The sequence below is a fragment of the Gambusia affinis genome, linkage group LG18 (assembly GCF_019740435.1).
Source record: "Gambusia affinis linkage group LG18, SWU_Gaff_1.0, whole genome shotgun sequence".
NCBI lineage: Eukaryota > Metazoa > Chordata > Actinopteri > Cyprinodontiformes > Poeciliidae > Gambusia > Gambusia affinis.
The window spans coordinates 15,315,922-15,332,871 of record NC_057885.1 but is presented as its reverse complement, the minus strand read 5'-3'; the positions used below and the strand labels follow the sequence as shown (position 1 = coordinate 15,332,871).

Genomic DNA, 16,950 nt, shown 5'->3' with positions numbered 1-16,950 from the left:
TCAGATGTAATAGGACGAAGAATGACAATTGATAAAGAGCAACCCTGAAAGAAAACATTTTAGAGACTGCAAAACAGTGGTGCCCAAAGGTTTTGTACCATGGGACAAATTTGTCAAATCAAAAGTACTCATAGGACAAAATTCTATATTTTAAAGATTCAACTTAATGTGGCAAAATATACCAAACATGTGATAGGGTAATTAAAAAAAGTCAGACTTTCTATAGTAAATGTGATGTGTTTGATCGAAAATAGGGTTTCCACATTTCCCTTATTAACAGAAAGGCATCTGGTTTGCATATTCCTTTAAAAAAAGAAACACAACAAAACCAAATAATGTCTATTCTCAGCAACAACATCGGGATTTAGGTCACAGTTTCTTTAAAACCCTTGCCACCCAGGGAATTATTATCAAAGTTAGACAAATTAATTAGAAACAGATTCGGGTGCTCCAAAGTCTGCTTTTGAGAAAAAAAGTTCCACAATAGATGTTAATTTACTCTTAAGAGAATAAAAACAGGGTGGTAACTAAAAGATGAATAATTTTTCTTGTACTTAACGTTTTGCACAATAAGATTTTTTTTTTTCCCTAATTACAAATAAAAAAGTCTCTACCTGCATCGACTTGTATCGATGCAGGTGGAGTACACTTTGAACATGCCTTTTCTAGCAGAATGATGACCAAAATATAATAGCCAAGTCAAAGTCTGGACTAGGAATTACATATGAAATGTAATTCAAGAAATCTATTTGGTGCTTTATGTTGACAGCTTTCAAACAATACAGAGCGACATCAAATATCAAATATCCGTGTCCAACTCAACACTCAGATCCGCTGCTGGGCCATCAGATTCATCTGCATTTCTCACTGTTTTTTTATTCAACTTGAAGTGGATTGGTGCTGCCAGATATTGATGTCCTCTTAATGTACTTTAGTGTACACCTTTAAGTAGAGCAGACTGGACAATTTATCTGCAACAAATATATTGATATTTACACAGTTGCCTGTGGAGATGTCTTAACAATATTCTGCAGCACAAAGCAATATAACAATTCCTCTTTTATGAGACCGAAAACACATTAGGCTCCAAAAATAACCCAGTAAAGGGAGTCTGAGAAGAAAACAAGCCTTTGTTGAACCGAATGGTTGGTTTCAGTTGGGGGGGAAAGAAGAAAAGATAAAAAAAGAAACCTTTCTGGTCACATTCTGGCTTTAGTTCTGTGGTTGCTGCACAAGAATTGGATTTGATCCGACCTTTTTTCCCCACCAAGCGGAACAAGACTTTTCACCCCATGGTTGAGGATATTCTTCAGGGAAAATCCCCGTGGGCCGTAATAAGATATATTTGTTGGATCTATTTGAGTGGATACAATCTGCTCAAAGAGGCTGTCACAGGTCACTTGCTGTGGCACGAAGGAGAAAAATGTGTGTCGAGACGTATTGTTCTTCTAGGGTCCAGCCAAAGATGCTGGGAAAAAAAGAGAGAGAGAAAGAGAGAAAAATCTGGTGCTAAGATGTCAGAAATGACTGAGGCCCAGACAGCGTAGCGCTAAAGATTATTTTCACCCAGGTTCAAATCAATTCGATTCTCACAATCTCGTTATAGGCTATCTGCCAGGAAAAACAAAATAAAAAAGCGAAAATCCGCTAAATATTATCTTTAAATTATGACAGCAGTGCTTATTTTTCTCAGCAGCCTGAACCAAACCCATTTTCCCAACAAACCAAAACATATAATTTGAAACCGAGGGACAGTGATTAAAGATCTCTCCACACACAAAAGTCCAAAAGAAGTTAGAAAGTGAATAAGAAAGTGCTCATGAAACTAATCATATATTGCTCGGAGCACAACATTGATTGGAACAGACTTTTTTCAGTCTTTGCAAGTGCATTAGTATGTCGAAACTCAGTGTTTTCTTAAATGGTCTAAAAATGTTATTAAAAATAAAATCCATATTCACAACTAAAACCCAGCAGGAGAGAATCGAATGCTTAAACATGTATTTATTTTATTCTAGCGGTGTGATGTTGAAATATTAAAAACCTCAATTTCTTAAGCTTCTCAGAAGATACCTGAAGGTTTAGGGTTAAAACTCAATCATATTTGGAACTCTAGTTCCATCTAAAGCAATGTTATTTCCACAGCATAATACTTCCACCACCATGCTATTTTGATTGTGCCTCCACAAAAAAAAAAAAAAAAAAAAAATATATCACCCCTTCAAACTTTTGTTGTATTTTATCCAGGACTGCCTTATTGATGACAGCAGTGTACAGCTTACTTTTAACATTTCAAAGCATAACATTTAATTTTTTTCACACTTGCACCTCGGTAGCGCAAAACTTAATTTCCGTTTCATTTTTCCAGAAAGAGATTGTTAATTTCAGACTGCAGTAAACTGATGCCTGATGTAATTTGTTTACAGTTTTGTTTTCTTCAAACAAAACTGGTTAATACATCAGTCCAGAGACAATCTGAGCCCTCTTTAACAAAATGTTCGTTCAGCTCCAATTCCACTGACATATTCAATTATTATTATTATTATTATATTTTTTTTTTTGCCCTGGCATGGGAGACGGAACTGTTAATTACACCTTTGTTTTCGCACAAACAAAATTACTCAACCAAACGTAAGAGGTCTCGATTAACAAAGGGAGGCAGCAATTTTATTTTGTGCCAAATCTATGACGGCATCTGTTCTATTTTTCTCTCTCCACACAGCCTCTGTAACAGTTTAACAGTTTTGCCAACATTATCACAGATTTTCTCGCCCTCCCTACGAGTTCTACTTTATGCTGCGATAAAAAGGTACGCTGTTACTGTATACGGATTAATGATTGGCAGGTTCTAAATCAGTGCCCACCGTTTTGCTTTATCAGGTACCCACAGCTTGGTAGAACAGTCTATAAATTGAACCTAGTTTCTTTACTCCACACACCATTTGTCGATCCTTCCTGTAAACACTTGCAGATAATGCTCATTTCACACATTCATTTTTATTTGGGGATATTTTGACGTGGTTTTCTTCCTCCCATTGAGACGAATGATATTTTGTTGCAGACCATGCTCATGGAAACAGTGTACCTTGATGGCTGCGGTCTATTCAAGGATAAACCGCACTGCCACAAAGCTAAAATGGTTCAAAAATGGTTTAAAGAGCACAACAGCGACACCTCAAACATCCTGGATGCACTGGATAAAAATTCAATTCATGAAGGCCACACCTGCATCGACCTAGTACCAGATACCACACAGCACACCTTCATGAGTCTAGCAGTTAATCAAGATTATGATTTTACATGGGCATTTCCCAAGTAAGCATTCTGGGATCCTGACCTGATGGACGCTTATTTTTTATTTTTTTTCAAATTAAATATTAAGGAACAATGTGTTCAGCTTTTGCTTGTGAGTGAAAATACGATGCTGCTGTGATTTTAAGGGCTGAAGGCAACTGAGCTTTAGTTAAATCAAAGCCTTCCTTGCGTGACAAACACTCAACCTGATTTTAAGGCTTGATCAAACTAGTCAAGAATTTAAATGACCTCAAAACTATGTATGTGTTATTGCACAGCTGAGGTCACAGTTTACAATCAAACCTGATTTCAGAAAATATTAACAGATAATGGATAATTGCTTGCCAGTTTACAAATGAGTCAGAAGAGGTCCTGGAGGTCAAAGTAATCATGTTGGAAGATTTGTGTTTGCTTTTAAACTTTAAAACTCATATAGAACAAAAGTAGACTTTATTGTCCCCCAGTGGGAAAATTTTGATGCAACAGCAGCAACCTTGTATCTAATAACTTAAAAACATGGTTTGGTCTTAGTTGATTTTGTGTGCAGCCTGATGGAGCTTTTGATTCCTTTGTTTAGTTTCTCTGTGGATAGCTCAGCCCAAGGATTACTATTTGCTGGCTATTCTAGTCCTGGAAAGAAGCGAACAATATTGTTCACTGTAAAATGATGCACTTAAAATTGGTTCAAATGACCTTTCAGCTTTTCCATATTGACGGGTAATTAACGTTCGCTTCTCTAAGGTCTTTGTTGACCTCTTTCTCTTTGCCGTTATGTTGTATTAACACACATCTGTATGCTCCAGATCAAAATCTAAAATTCTACTTAAGCAACAAGGTTTATTTAGTTTCACTTTGTCATTATTCTTCCCACGAGTGTATGCTTTAAGAAATTCAGCAATTCAGTCCAGATTTTTGGCCAAAGACAAATTTTTGTAATGCAAGTTGTGGAGACAAAAACCCATGTTTTTCTCTATAAAAACGAAAAAGAAAACAGCAGTAAAAGCTTAGCTGGGCTGGAGGAAAATATGCTTCAGTTTAGCTTATTAGGTGAATCTACAGGTACAGAGCACGATAATGAATATTATCATAAATGCACCACTGTTGACTCAAACTGCTAATTTCATTTTACTGTAATAGAGTTTTTAGGGGAACATTCCCTGTCTGGCACAAAGTGGTATTACGTTTTCCAGGCTTGGGCCCTCTAAAAGGTTGTTCAGTAATTCGCTGAACAAATACAATCTTTTTATGAAACCTGTTAAAAAAAAAACCCGAAGGCAGGCAGCTAGCGGCCATCGACTACACACTAAGATGTTATTTTGCTGAGTTCCCTTAAGAGGCAAAGAAAGAGCAAGCCGTGAAACACTACCTGGACTGTTCTTCAAAACTGAAGTGATGATGAATGTTAGAGTAAAAGAGGAGGAGGAAGATGAAGGTACAAACTCTCTCCTTACCAAACGGTTCCTAACCGTTTGTCTGAGTGAAAAATTGCATCTTCTCCCCCTTTTGCCCCACACTGATTGTTTCTTCCATAAAAACCCTTTGAGACTGTGTAATTAATTGAATGCTGCTTATTTGTCATTAAAAATCCCTCAGCTAATGCCTGAGATTATGAGAGAACCATCGTAAAATCAATCTTATTAATCACAAGGCGCTTTTCCTGCAGAAAAACCTTCACAGGTGAACAATCTAAGCTTTTCTTATACCAAATGACATTGAACAACTAGTTAGATAACTCTTAATTTGACTTTGGGCCTTAAAATATGTAGAAAAAGCATTTCCAGCATTGGCAACCCAGAATAGCTCTTCTCTACATTTGTACAAAGTCAGTTGCACTGAGTTTGAGGCGCAGCCAGCAGCAGCTTTTTTGAATAATAGTGATGTAGTCATACAACATCTCATCCTTCAAAGATCTCAGAATAGACAGACTGACCAGGATGTGAGGCAGACCTTCTGTATAGTGAAGAGACCTAAGTTTAGCATTTATTGATTAAGAACGTCTAATTTTTAATGTAAAAACCACTGGAATGACCCATCCAAGTGTTCATCCGACCTGCCATCATCCACAGACATTTATCACGGCCATCGCTGATAGGGCAAGATTGGATCAGCCAAGCGGAGGGCATGCAACAGAGATATACGCCACTTCTGGCAAGGCACTCCAACTCTCCACAGGCCTGGTGTCATTCATAAACATGACGGATTAGCTGTGATATTCCTCCATTTACAACGCAAGTGAAGGGAGTGGGAGGAAGAGAATGAAAGCAGAGTGGGAGTGTTAGTGTCGGATGCCCCTTTGGGGTGGTGCCAGAATGGATGGGTAAAGAGGGAGATGAATAGAAGAGATGAAGCAGAAAGGGTGGAGGGAGGGGGGGGGACTTTCTCTACAGGCCTGGCTGGGCAAGAAGCACAGCAGGCGGGAAGTCAGGCACAAAACTGTATTTACACTCTGATGACCCCCTTTGCCCCTCCCTCCCTTCACGCTTTTCGCTTTACAGACCACACATCCTCTCAACCAGATTTACGGTTTTGAGTAAAGATCACCCAGGGGCAAAGGTAGACAATGTTTTCTTATAAGATCCCCTTGTTTTAAATGTAGACGCTACATCTACTTTAGGCTTCAAAACGTCCATCTAAGAGTTATTTTTGAGGACATGTGACCAAACATTTAAAATTGTTGGTAATACTCCACAACAACAGAAACACATGCAATTATGATGAATACTGATTTGTGATATTATGATATCAATTATGATTCAGCCACATTTTTTTTCTGTTCCAGTTGAAAATCTGTTCGTCAAGGGGAAATAATTCCTTGCATGAAAAATCTGCAAACGTGGTGTCCATCTATTGCATTAGAGAAATTCTGTAATAATATTACACACACAAAGTGGTGTTCATTTTTGTAGTTATAAAAGGTGTAATAAGTGATTACGACTGTCCTCTTCAGTGATGACCAATATCAGCTTGAAACTATATAAATCTTTATCAGGTTAAAAAAAAAAGGTTGACCACTAGGGGACGCTAATAACAGGCTATAAAAGATTTCTAAGCCCACTTGACAGAAGGTTGGAGTTTGAGGTAAGAAGGCCACCAGGCGTGAGCAGCGCCTGGACGGACTTGCTAAGGACGGCATGGACTCCTTACATTACAGACTGCAGGTCCAGTTATTTTAATTAGAAATACTTAAGAAGATGCCACTATAGGATGATTGTCAACAAAATACAAATTAGCAGTGAAATACGTTGTGCATTGTCTTCATCAACAGCATGGATTAAACTTAATACTTGTATTTTTTCCCCCCATCATTTCCACAAGAGCCTTTCACTCTGTATTGAATCTTAAAAATGTGAATATTGGAAAATAGCCGCTCCTATCTCTTTGAAGTAAACAATGTAAGACATATAAGGTATTTGATTGTCTAGTTAAAAGTTTATTGCCTCACGCTGGTAAGAAAGGTTTGAAAATGTGTAGGCGTCAACATTTGTCATGAACTGAAACTGAACAAGAAGAATCACATTTCTTTAATGATTGTTAGAAGCTGGTCTGATGTTTTGAAAGTTAAACAATTAAAAAAGCTCAAGGATTATAACATGTATTCAAATAATCATTAATTTGCCTTGTTTTAGTTGCAACAAAGCAAGAGTTAATATATATCTCTGCATCACAGTGCGGACTGTAAAATGTCATTTCCTATTAAAATCCAAAAGGAAAGTATGGCAGTATTTATGCCTCTGATGTCTGTATTACTTCATGAAATGTCATCTAATCAGCTTTTAAAATGTCTCCACATAAATGCCTTTGAACTTTAATCACTTGCAAGCAAGTTCAAGCAAGCAGAACTTGCTTGAGAACATCAGATATCCTTTGCAATTCATGACTCGGGATTGCTCCATTTGAACATAGTATAGCATTAGTCTGAGACGAATAATCTAAGAGATGTGTGACATACATGTCTGTGGGAACCGACTTTATAGGGCTTGACTTCTCTCTGAGAAAGGGAGAACATAGCACTAGGAATTTCAATAATTCATCTAACTAAAAGCTTGCTACAGTACAGGCAAAGTATAGAGATTATTCAAGCTTGCTAACATCCTGCCGAGAGGACCTATTGGTTTTCAAAGAGCCCTAATGGAAAATGGGGTTATGTCAGGCTTTTCAACTTTAGCCTGCAGACATTCTCTTGTAAAAGTGACTTTAGGAGATGATGGGTATCTCAACATGCTGCGGCTGATGTGGCTGTACTATAGAAATGGCTGTAGTGCCACATGTTTTGAGATCTTGCAGGTGATGTAACGTACAACAATATGTAATAATGCGTTTTTCTTTCTCTTCAGTTAATTAACGCTCAGTAAAATAATGCAAAAGATCTAATCGCACCCCCACCTTCCAACAAAGTTGCTGGGATCCAATTAGCAAGCACTCTTACATAGCTTGAGAAGTTTCTCAAGATCATTAGATGTATTAAGGATGACCCTGCAGTATCCTGTTAATCTAGTAGAAAATTACTTTGGAGCGGCGCTAAGATCAAAGCTGCTAATATTAGCAACCCCTTGACTACCTGGCTCCGACTTCCACACACTCCTTATTTTATAACCTTGTGCTTCCTCTGGAAAATAAAACACTTTTCCAGGAAAATTTATCAACTTTAGCCAGAAAAATATTGTTGTAAGAAGCTGCATCTAGGGTAACTTTCAAGTTTCAAGTTCTAAAAACTACAGTATAAAATCTTACTGCTATTACAGCAATGTTTAAATAATTTAAACATTGGATTTAGCAGATATCAGCATGCTAACATAAAATCCTAATATGATTAGCAAGTAGGATAAACACTAAATTAGCAACTCTACATGAACTGCACTCAATTATCAATGCTGTAGAAGCCATTTTGAGTTAGCTATATGTTGTACCCAAAGCCCTGTGTCACTAAGACACAGTTTATGGTTCATTTAAAATTAAACCACAAAGCTTATTTGTCAAAGTTAGACAGAGACATAGCAAAATAACATGTTCATTTACCTCTTTAGTAATTTTAGACCATCATGCATAATTCTACAAGCCTAAATGGTAACATATCATTGGGTACAGTACTGTTACTGATGAGACCAAACCAAAAAAATAATGCAACTGAAATCTATACGTCCTGCTTATTGACAAGCTAGTGTTAACACTGCAGTACAGCCATCTGCTACAGGAAGTAAGAAAAGTAGTCATCTACAATTTATATGAATAGTTTGTTAAAAGTAAAGCTTGGGTTTTGTTTTTTGTTTTTTTCCAACAATGGTGTTGCTAAGGACGTTGCTTTAATATTGCGATGTAAAGGCGACCATAATAGCAGCTCCTCAGGGAGTGAGTCATTAAGTATTTGCCGTTTTTCCACAAAACCTTTTTCAAAAGAATTTGAAAAGCATCATAAATCGACACCAAATATGTCCATAGCCTCTGTCCTTTTTGAGAAGTTGTCTTCCTGTCCTCCTGCCTTATGGGTTAATAACATGTAATGTTTCACACGATCTGAGTTTAACATGCACAATGTAAGCTGGATAGTTTTCTGTTTATTAGTTTTATTGACAATCAGGGTTGATGAGGACGCCTGTCTAAGCATGTCAGGAAATGGACAAGGGCACCTCTTGACCATATGTGTGGGAGTGACAGCTGGACATGATTTCCATTTAATTGGCCTATAAACCTTCAAGTGGATTTTGTGAGCAGGTCTGAATGCTGACATTAGCTCTTGTCTGTGTATTTGCCAACAATACAATGTATTTTTTATTTTTTTAACCCTCCTGGGGGTCTTTTGTGGGCTCTAGTGTCCCTTATATGAAGGTGGTCTGACAGGAAAGGGGGAAAGAGTAGGGGGAAAGACATGCGGCAAATATTGCCGGGTCCGGGAATTGAACCCGCGACGGCCGCGTCGAGGACTCAAGGCCTCCAAACATGGGTCGCGCTATCCCCGACGCCACCACGGCACGCCCCAATACAATGTATTTTAAAATCATTATTGAACAAAGATTCAGAAGCGTGTTGTGGATATTTTTTACAGGCCACACATTGTAATGAAGTAGTATCAAATTTCAATATACTTTTTAAACAATCTAATTTTAAAAAGAGTCTGAAAAACATTTTTGCCATGAAATCCCTCATGTCTTTTCTGCAGCTAAGTCAGGAGGCAATCTATCGGCATCAAGCATGAGAGAACTAATATCTCATTTGTCAGAATCAATTTTTATTATTTTTGGATGCCTTTCACTTATAAAAGTGAAAGGCATCCTTTAATAATAAAGTGAGCACGGAGCCACGACAGAAGAAGAACTATCTATCACGGTCGGAGCGAAGTTAAAATGCCCAACAGGCTCCAGCAGATGTTTTCTCACACACTATGCGGACTCTTAACGCCAACATCCATCTTGCTGGCAGTGGTTGGGTTTTAAATCATCTTGCATACTATTTAGATACTGATTTACTTTTGTGATTAAATGCAAAGGTTTGGCATTGGCAATTGATAATTTTTTTTTCTTTAAAGAAAAGATCAATTTCTGTGAGGACAGTTAGCTTAATCTTTTAAATTGCTTTATATTTTATGAAACATTTAATGGACATGATGATAATAGACTGTCTTCCAGTGAGACATTCTCACTCAGTCACTATATCTCAGCATGCTAAGGCGGAGAGACTGTTTAAGAAAACCTCATTCACATGCAAAGCATTAAAGTAACAGTACTCTACTTCGTCCTCATTATTTAGTTCAAGAATGAGCTGGATAACTGTCTTAAAAAATGTTTGAGAAAGTTAAAGAATAAAAGTAAATCAGAAATATATATATATAATATATTTGTTTCACAAAAAAATGTTCTGACAAAATTGAATGTTCCACACGGCAGCTCAGGTCTTGCCATTTTCCGATTTTCTGCCACTAAACCAGAGAATTGTACAGTAGCTGCTGGCTAACTTCTCTCCTTTTTTTCAAGCCACTGATCATGAACACAGCAATTTAACAATGGTCACTCGCTTCTTTCCGGGTGCTACATTTGCTCCGACACTCGGAGACAGCTGACACAGCATTTATCTTCCTAAGCTGTTTAAAGACGTGGACGGGCTTTTCTTCGTTTTGCACCCTGTACTAGAGGACCATAGGCTTCAAAGAGACAAATTAAGTGTTTATATTATTACTGTTAATAAGAAAGTCAGATTTTTTCCTTATATTTACTGGACACGACTTATCTTAGACTTAACACGTTAAGCACAATTTACTAAAAACAAAAAGAAAGTATTCCCTCTATTAATTATTGTGCTTTTGGTATTATGACATACTAAACATGATCTGATTTTGACCTAACTGTAAAATGATATTCAACAACCAGTAAAAGTGCTTTGGAGTTTGCAGACTTGATGGAATCCCTATGCCATTTACCATCTACCAAGTGCAATTTTTTTCAAAGTTGTTTGTGATAAACTATTTCTTCAATAGAATTTGATGATTAAATGCACTTCATAAACTGATGATGAAAACATTTGAGCCCCGCTATTAAAGCTGGATCTTTGATATGATGGAGAATACAGACAAAAGTTACCCCGGCACCAAGAAGGTAAAACGTCAGAAATGTCTCTAAAACAACCATAGTTGCTGCCTAAAGTCACGAAAAGCCACTTCCTAAGACAATCAGAAGTCCTCTTTTCTTCATGAAGAAAGACTATTCTCCACTGGAAAACATTTTAAAAAGTCCACAATCTTTCCAAAAGAGAGAAGATAGTGGCAAATTCAAAACTTAAAGCTACATCTTTGGCTCTATAGGTCTGGGTCAGCATGTGAAATATGTTCTCAGCAGTATAATTAGAAAAACAATGAACTAGTGGGAGTTGCTTGAAGTAGTTGCCCAGAGAATGCCCATTCTTAAAATAGTATAGTGGCAAAACTTACGTAAGTTTGCTAAGTTGCTTCTTAATGAATTGAAAAGTGATCCAAGCCAACTGTTGGGCAGAGCAGTAGAGTGATGCAGAATTGTTTTCTAGACACAAGACCTGGGAATCTTTCAACTATTAATTGATTCAACCATGAAACTTTTCCGTCAACCAAGAGACTAATGTGACACTATCTGTCCAATGCCAAGACTCTGGCCCAATTGCATAATGAAATCAGTTTCACAAAATTGTCTCTAAACAACAAGGCTTCTGGAACAATGTCCTTTGTAGGACTAACTTTGATACGATTGCTCAGCATATAGCCACAAAACCTCTCATGTAAACTCCTAAACACAGTGATGATGATTTTGGTATGTTGCACTGGCCATCTTGAGTCAACCATGAACGTTTATGTCCATCAAAGAGTTTATATGAGGCCACATGCATAGCAGTGAGGCTTGGCTAAAACTGGGATCAATCTCACAATGATCCCAAACACAGCGGACAAAGTCCTGATTAAATACTGTGGTGGGATTTTAAGAGGTGAAAAGTCTGCACATAAATTAATGGTGGTAAGTGTGGGCCAAAATCCTGATTGCCATACAAAAAAAGACTACTTTATGCTTTCCCTGCTACATGCGTCACCAAAGTTAGACCTTGGAGTTTACCTTTAGGTTTCTGCACAGTCCATCACTCCCAACGCCTCTCTTACCGACTTTCAAACGTTAGAGCCAGACAAAGACGTAAAGAGGAGCAGCAAAAGCAAGTAAGGTGGACTAGCAGTGCTTACCTTCTACTGATGGTGTCACCCAGGACATGTTACAGTAAAATATTCTCCCTGCTGCTTGGATATTGAGACGCTAGCATGTCATGACAGTCACTAAATACAACAACAGTGTCTACAGTACGAGGCTTCTTCACATTTATTGTAAGACTGACTGCTACCAGAGAACTTTTCTCCATCCACAGTGATTCTCTGAACATACTTAGATAGCATGGGTTGCATTTAATTTCCATTTGGGATAAAATAAGTAATTTTTAATTGAATTCTATTCCTTTTCTAATGAATAAATACAGGCAGTGTGAAATCTGTGTTTTTGAACACTTAGAGTTAGATGCAAATCTTTTCAAACACTGTTAAAAAGGAGGCCATTGTTCTGATAAAAAAAACCCTTGAATGGGAAAAGGATGTACTTTCTTTTTACAGTACCGGTATGGCAATCACCAACTCGTAGATATTAATTACAAATGTGTGGAATGAATTAATGTATTTTAGCTGAGTGCAAGAATGTTCTTTCCCCCCCAGAATGGAAACAGGAAGTGGAGTGCATATATTGTATCTAAATAATCACTGATCACGTAGCAGCTTTTTCACTCAGGAGGGGAAGCATTCGTCGTAACTACAGAGCTCTGACCGCCCCGTCGCACCATTCCATACAAATGGAAATGATGCTTTCTGTTCTCCCGTCACAGGAGAGCGGCTTCCCATTTTCCGCTCCCACTGTCAAGTTGTGCACAGCTGCATAAGTTTGCTGGCTTGTGTGCGGGGCAACAGGAAATGGCTGTTGACAGCATAATGGGACTATGAAGATGCAGTATAAATCCTTAATCATGCCTGAATCATGAACCGCAGCACTCAAATGCACACATCATTCTGCTGGAACTATTAGCAGAGAGGATGGAACCCAGAAAAGTGTTGCAACTACGTTTTCCAAAGTTTGTTTCTTCCCAGATAGTTAATAGATTTCCAGCTGTGCTAATACTGTATGCTGACGCTATTGTTACAAGCACTGCAGGCGCACTTCTGTATATGCAAATATAGAGTCACTTCTAAACGACATCAGACAAAACATAACTCCAATTGTATTGCAGTAGTGGCTCCCATAACGTGCCGTATCTTCATCTTCAACCCTTTTTTTATGTCATGTGGAATTACCCAACAAATCTAGACAAGTTACATTTAAAGACTCCAGTCATATGGGAGTCTGTTCATCTCACAGTTAATCAAAACCGAGCACTGAATGAACGGAGGGTGGCGTGGGGGGAAGTGAAATAAGCCAACCTGTTTCTCATAGCGTGGCCTGGCAGATTTGACTCAGAACATCATTACGTTTCAGGGTTCGCCTTTCATGCAAATCACCTCTCCAAGCCTGGAAGTTCATTACTAATGGCAGTTCCCATCAAGTTGGAGAGCCATCCGAATACTAATATCCCCCCTGTGCTTCGGATTTTGTCACCTCCAGTCCCCCATCTCCTCATAACGCCATAACGCGCAACAAATGTGGTTTTCCTTCATAGAATTAGGCGCCTCCCGCCCCCTGTGGCGAGCGACCCACAGCAGATGCTTTGCAGTTGTTTCCACAGACCATTGGAGCCTAAATGAACTAAGAGAACAGTCACTTTATATGTATTAGGTTGGGTGTAATAGCACTTATCTTCATTTGCTTGACTTGTTTATTTCTTCAATCCCGCAACACGCACTCCCCTAGAAGCTTAATCTTCCTTTATGAAAATATCCAAAATTGGAAATAAAATTGAAGACTGCATTATAACATACAAGTGTTGCTCTATTTAACACAGCGTGATGAGTATTTTTGGACCGAGTAAGCTTTTGGGCATTCTAAAATATGGATAAACCATTCTTGAGTTATTTCTGGAATCTCTCTGCATACAGTATGAATAGTGTGCCGTCACTTGGCTGTGTTACTTCACTCTAAGCTTTTATCGTGGCTGGAGCTTAGGCCATTGTATTTGTCAGGACAGGATCAGGGTTTTATTGTACACTTCTCGATGCAGACACACAGAAAATTATTTTTTAAATTATTTATTAGTTCCTGCAAATTTTTATTTTACAAAAACTAAAATACACAATAGAAAAAGATCCTTTTTTTCAGCCAAACAGTTTTTTTCTTTGTTTAGAAAATTACATTGCAGGAGTTGTTTCCTTCAACTCTTGCAACGCTAGAGTATGTGTTGTAGAAAACTAACGCTGCACATCAGCATTAAAACACTATTGAAATGTGACACATGAGGGTGACAGCAGCACGATGTGGCAACGCTTTTGTTCCGCAGAGACCAGGAAGCCGGTCAGAGTTGGTCGGATGATACGGAGCAATGCAGGACAGAAACCTAGAAAAGACAGGTGTCTGGGTTGCAGGTTCCCATTTCCTTTGTTTAGATCAAAACATACAAAAAATTTGAAAATGGTCCAGTCAAGGTCCGGACATGACTCTTATTTAAAATCTGTAGACAAACTTGACAAATCCTTTTCTCAGATGTTCTCCCTTCATTCGGACTAAGCTAGAGCTTTTTTGAAGCATGAGCTGAAATGTCAGTCTTCAGATGTGCACAGCTGGTGGAGAGATACCTCAAAACACATTCAGCTGTAATTACAGTGAAAGCCGGTTCTATACAGCATTATCTAAGATGGGACAACCACAAATGGATTATTCTACACCAATTTTCTTTCAAGTGTAAAGCTCTTGTAGTGGGGGGAACTGGGGGGAGCCTCCAGTTCCCCCCACTAATGTTTATCCAAAGTTGATAAAATAGTATTCCATTTCTGTTAAGATGCTGTAGATGTTACCACTGTGATGGCATTGCTAACAAATCTCTGCTGTATTAAGCCTTTGGTTTTATGTACTAGCTCATTTTTAAAAATAAATATATATTTTAACAATGCATCACATCACTGCTGACACTTTGTTCAGTCTAGATTTCTGGCAGCAATTAAAATTAGAGCACATTTATTTTAAAAAATCTACATTATTACCTGAATCATTCACAAGGATGATATTGTGTATATGTGGGAGGTAATATGATAGAGCACAGTTTTGTATTTGAACAAAAGCAGAAGAGAGGAGGAGGAGGAGAAAAAAAAGCCTGCTCCTGTTTTTCTATTTTTTTTTTTTTTTTTTTTTTTGGTTGCCGATAGGCCTCTACTCACCCTCAATACATTGATGGAAAAGGAGAGAGAGCAGAAGAGCAAAATAGAAATAGTAATAAACATGCTAATGCTAGGCCGTGAAGCCGGGAAGAGCAGCTTCAATCCGTCCCTCAGCTATCTGCTGCTGCTGTGTGTGTGTGTGTGCGTGAAGGGGAAATACAGAGATAGAGACAGAGTGAGAGTGAAAAGAAAAAAAAAATTGTGCAAGGTGTTGTATGTGAGCACACCTGCACACAGTGTGCGCTTCCTGAGAAAACAGCAGAGAGCCGCATGTGAATGTGCCCACCTTTCTCTTTCAATCGGCCCCTGGAGACAGTGCAAAGGGCTCTTTTGGTGGCTCATTGGTGAGATAAGAAGGGAGGGAGGGGGATTCATGGTGGTGGTGGGGTTTCAGAGTCGCAGAGCCAGTTTTTTTTTTTCATAGTTGAGAAGCACCTCTTTCAATAGAAACTCATTTTCCATGTTGTGTAATTGCAGAACATAATGGAGCACACCTCATTCAAACAGCCCAAGACCCTTTTTATTATTACTCCAAAGCTATTTTCTCCATTCACAACCCAAACAAGTCATGTTTTAGAGAGATATTACACTGTCTTTTGAGCTCAGGGCAACCACAAATTTGCCTTTGAAAGGATTGTTATGTCTAATCAAGATAAAATATTACCGAGAGCTAATTACAAAGGAAGACACCATCATCCAGCTTATTTTCCATCTAACTCTTGCTCTGACCTTTCCTGTCCAGATTTGTAAAGCATGAGTTTTAACAGCTAGTGATCACCGGAAGATACAGCCTGAATCAACCTGCCACTAAGACGCCGCTATGAACAATAAACAGCACGCCTGTTAATTGGATAAGAATAGCATGCTTTTCTTTTTCTTTCCATAGATGTTCAAATGAATATCAAAGCTGAAACATGGAGATGAAAAATGACTGATTTGAAAATTATTGCTGAGCTTTTTTCATTAAACCTCCGCAGGCTAGAGAAAAGGATGGCTATTTGCATAATTTAACTGGCATCTTAATTATTGTGTCAGGAATCGGTATGCAAATGACTTAAGTCACTTAGAAACAAAAACTTACTCGGCTACACAGCTAATGGACTAAATCTTATCAAGTTAGAATATACAGCATGAGAGGAACCAGGGTTTATTTGCACACAACGAGAGTGAAGAAGACCAAATAAACAGAGAAATGTAACCTTACCTGTTACAGGTAGAGAGACGTGCATGTAAGAGGTGTATGCGTGTTGGACTGCTTTGCTTTTTTTTTTTTTTTTCTTTTAAATTCTTTCCTTGGGGGGGGGCTGATGACAAAAAACCTACCACGTAAAACAGTCAGCCTGGTGGTGGCGCTCGTCTCTCCAACACTGTTGGAGGCGACGCATTCGTATATGGCTTCGTCTCGGGGCGTGCGCAACGGCTGAATTCGTAGCACGGAGCCAGAGCCATCGCTGAACTCTATCACCTGCAGGTGCGAGAGACAGGATATGTTAAAGGAGATTTTTTTGTTCACAATGAGTGAGGGACCTTCCACAGAAAATAAAATTAACAACAACTGAAAAATAAAGTTAACAACAGTTCAACAACAATGATGGGGACTGACAAAATGTGCTTCCTATGACAGAAACAGCTGTTCGCCTACCTTAATGTAAAGACTTTTTTTTGTATATTTGTGGATATTTATTGAACAAGTAAGGATATCTGCGCATGAATAAGACTTTTTGTTGTGTCCAGGTTAGGCACGGGCCGGAATGAGAGTTTCGCGGTGTGATGTCCCCAAGTAAAAATACGATAGTTTAATAAAACTACACAAA

General features: G+C 38.3%; 1 protein-coding gene across 47 annotated transcripts in view; it reads right to left on the bottom strand.

The window, feature by feature from the left end:
* LOC122820557 (receptor-type tyrosine-protein phosphatase delta-like) overlaps positions 1 to 16,950 on the bottom strand; it is a 437,628-nt gene that overhangs the window by 72,482 nt on the left and 348,196 nt on the right. For all 47 annotated transcript variants that reach the window (XM_044098059.1, XM_044098069.1, XM_044098058.1 and 44 more), the window contains one exon: positions 16,460 to 16,601. In XM_044098059.1, the coding sequence (XP_043953994.1) occupies positions 16,460 to 16,601 (142 nt within the window). The remainder of the gene's footprint in view (positions 1 to 16,459; positions 16,602 to 16,950) is intronic.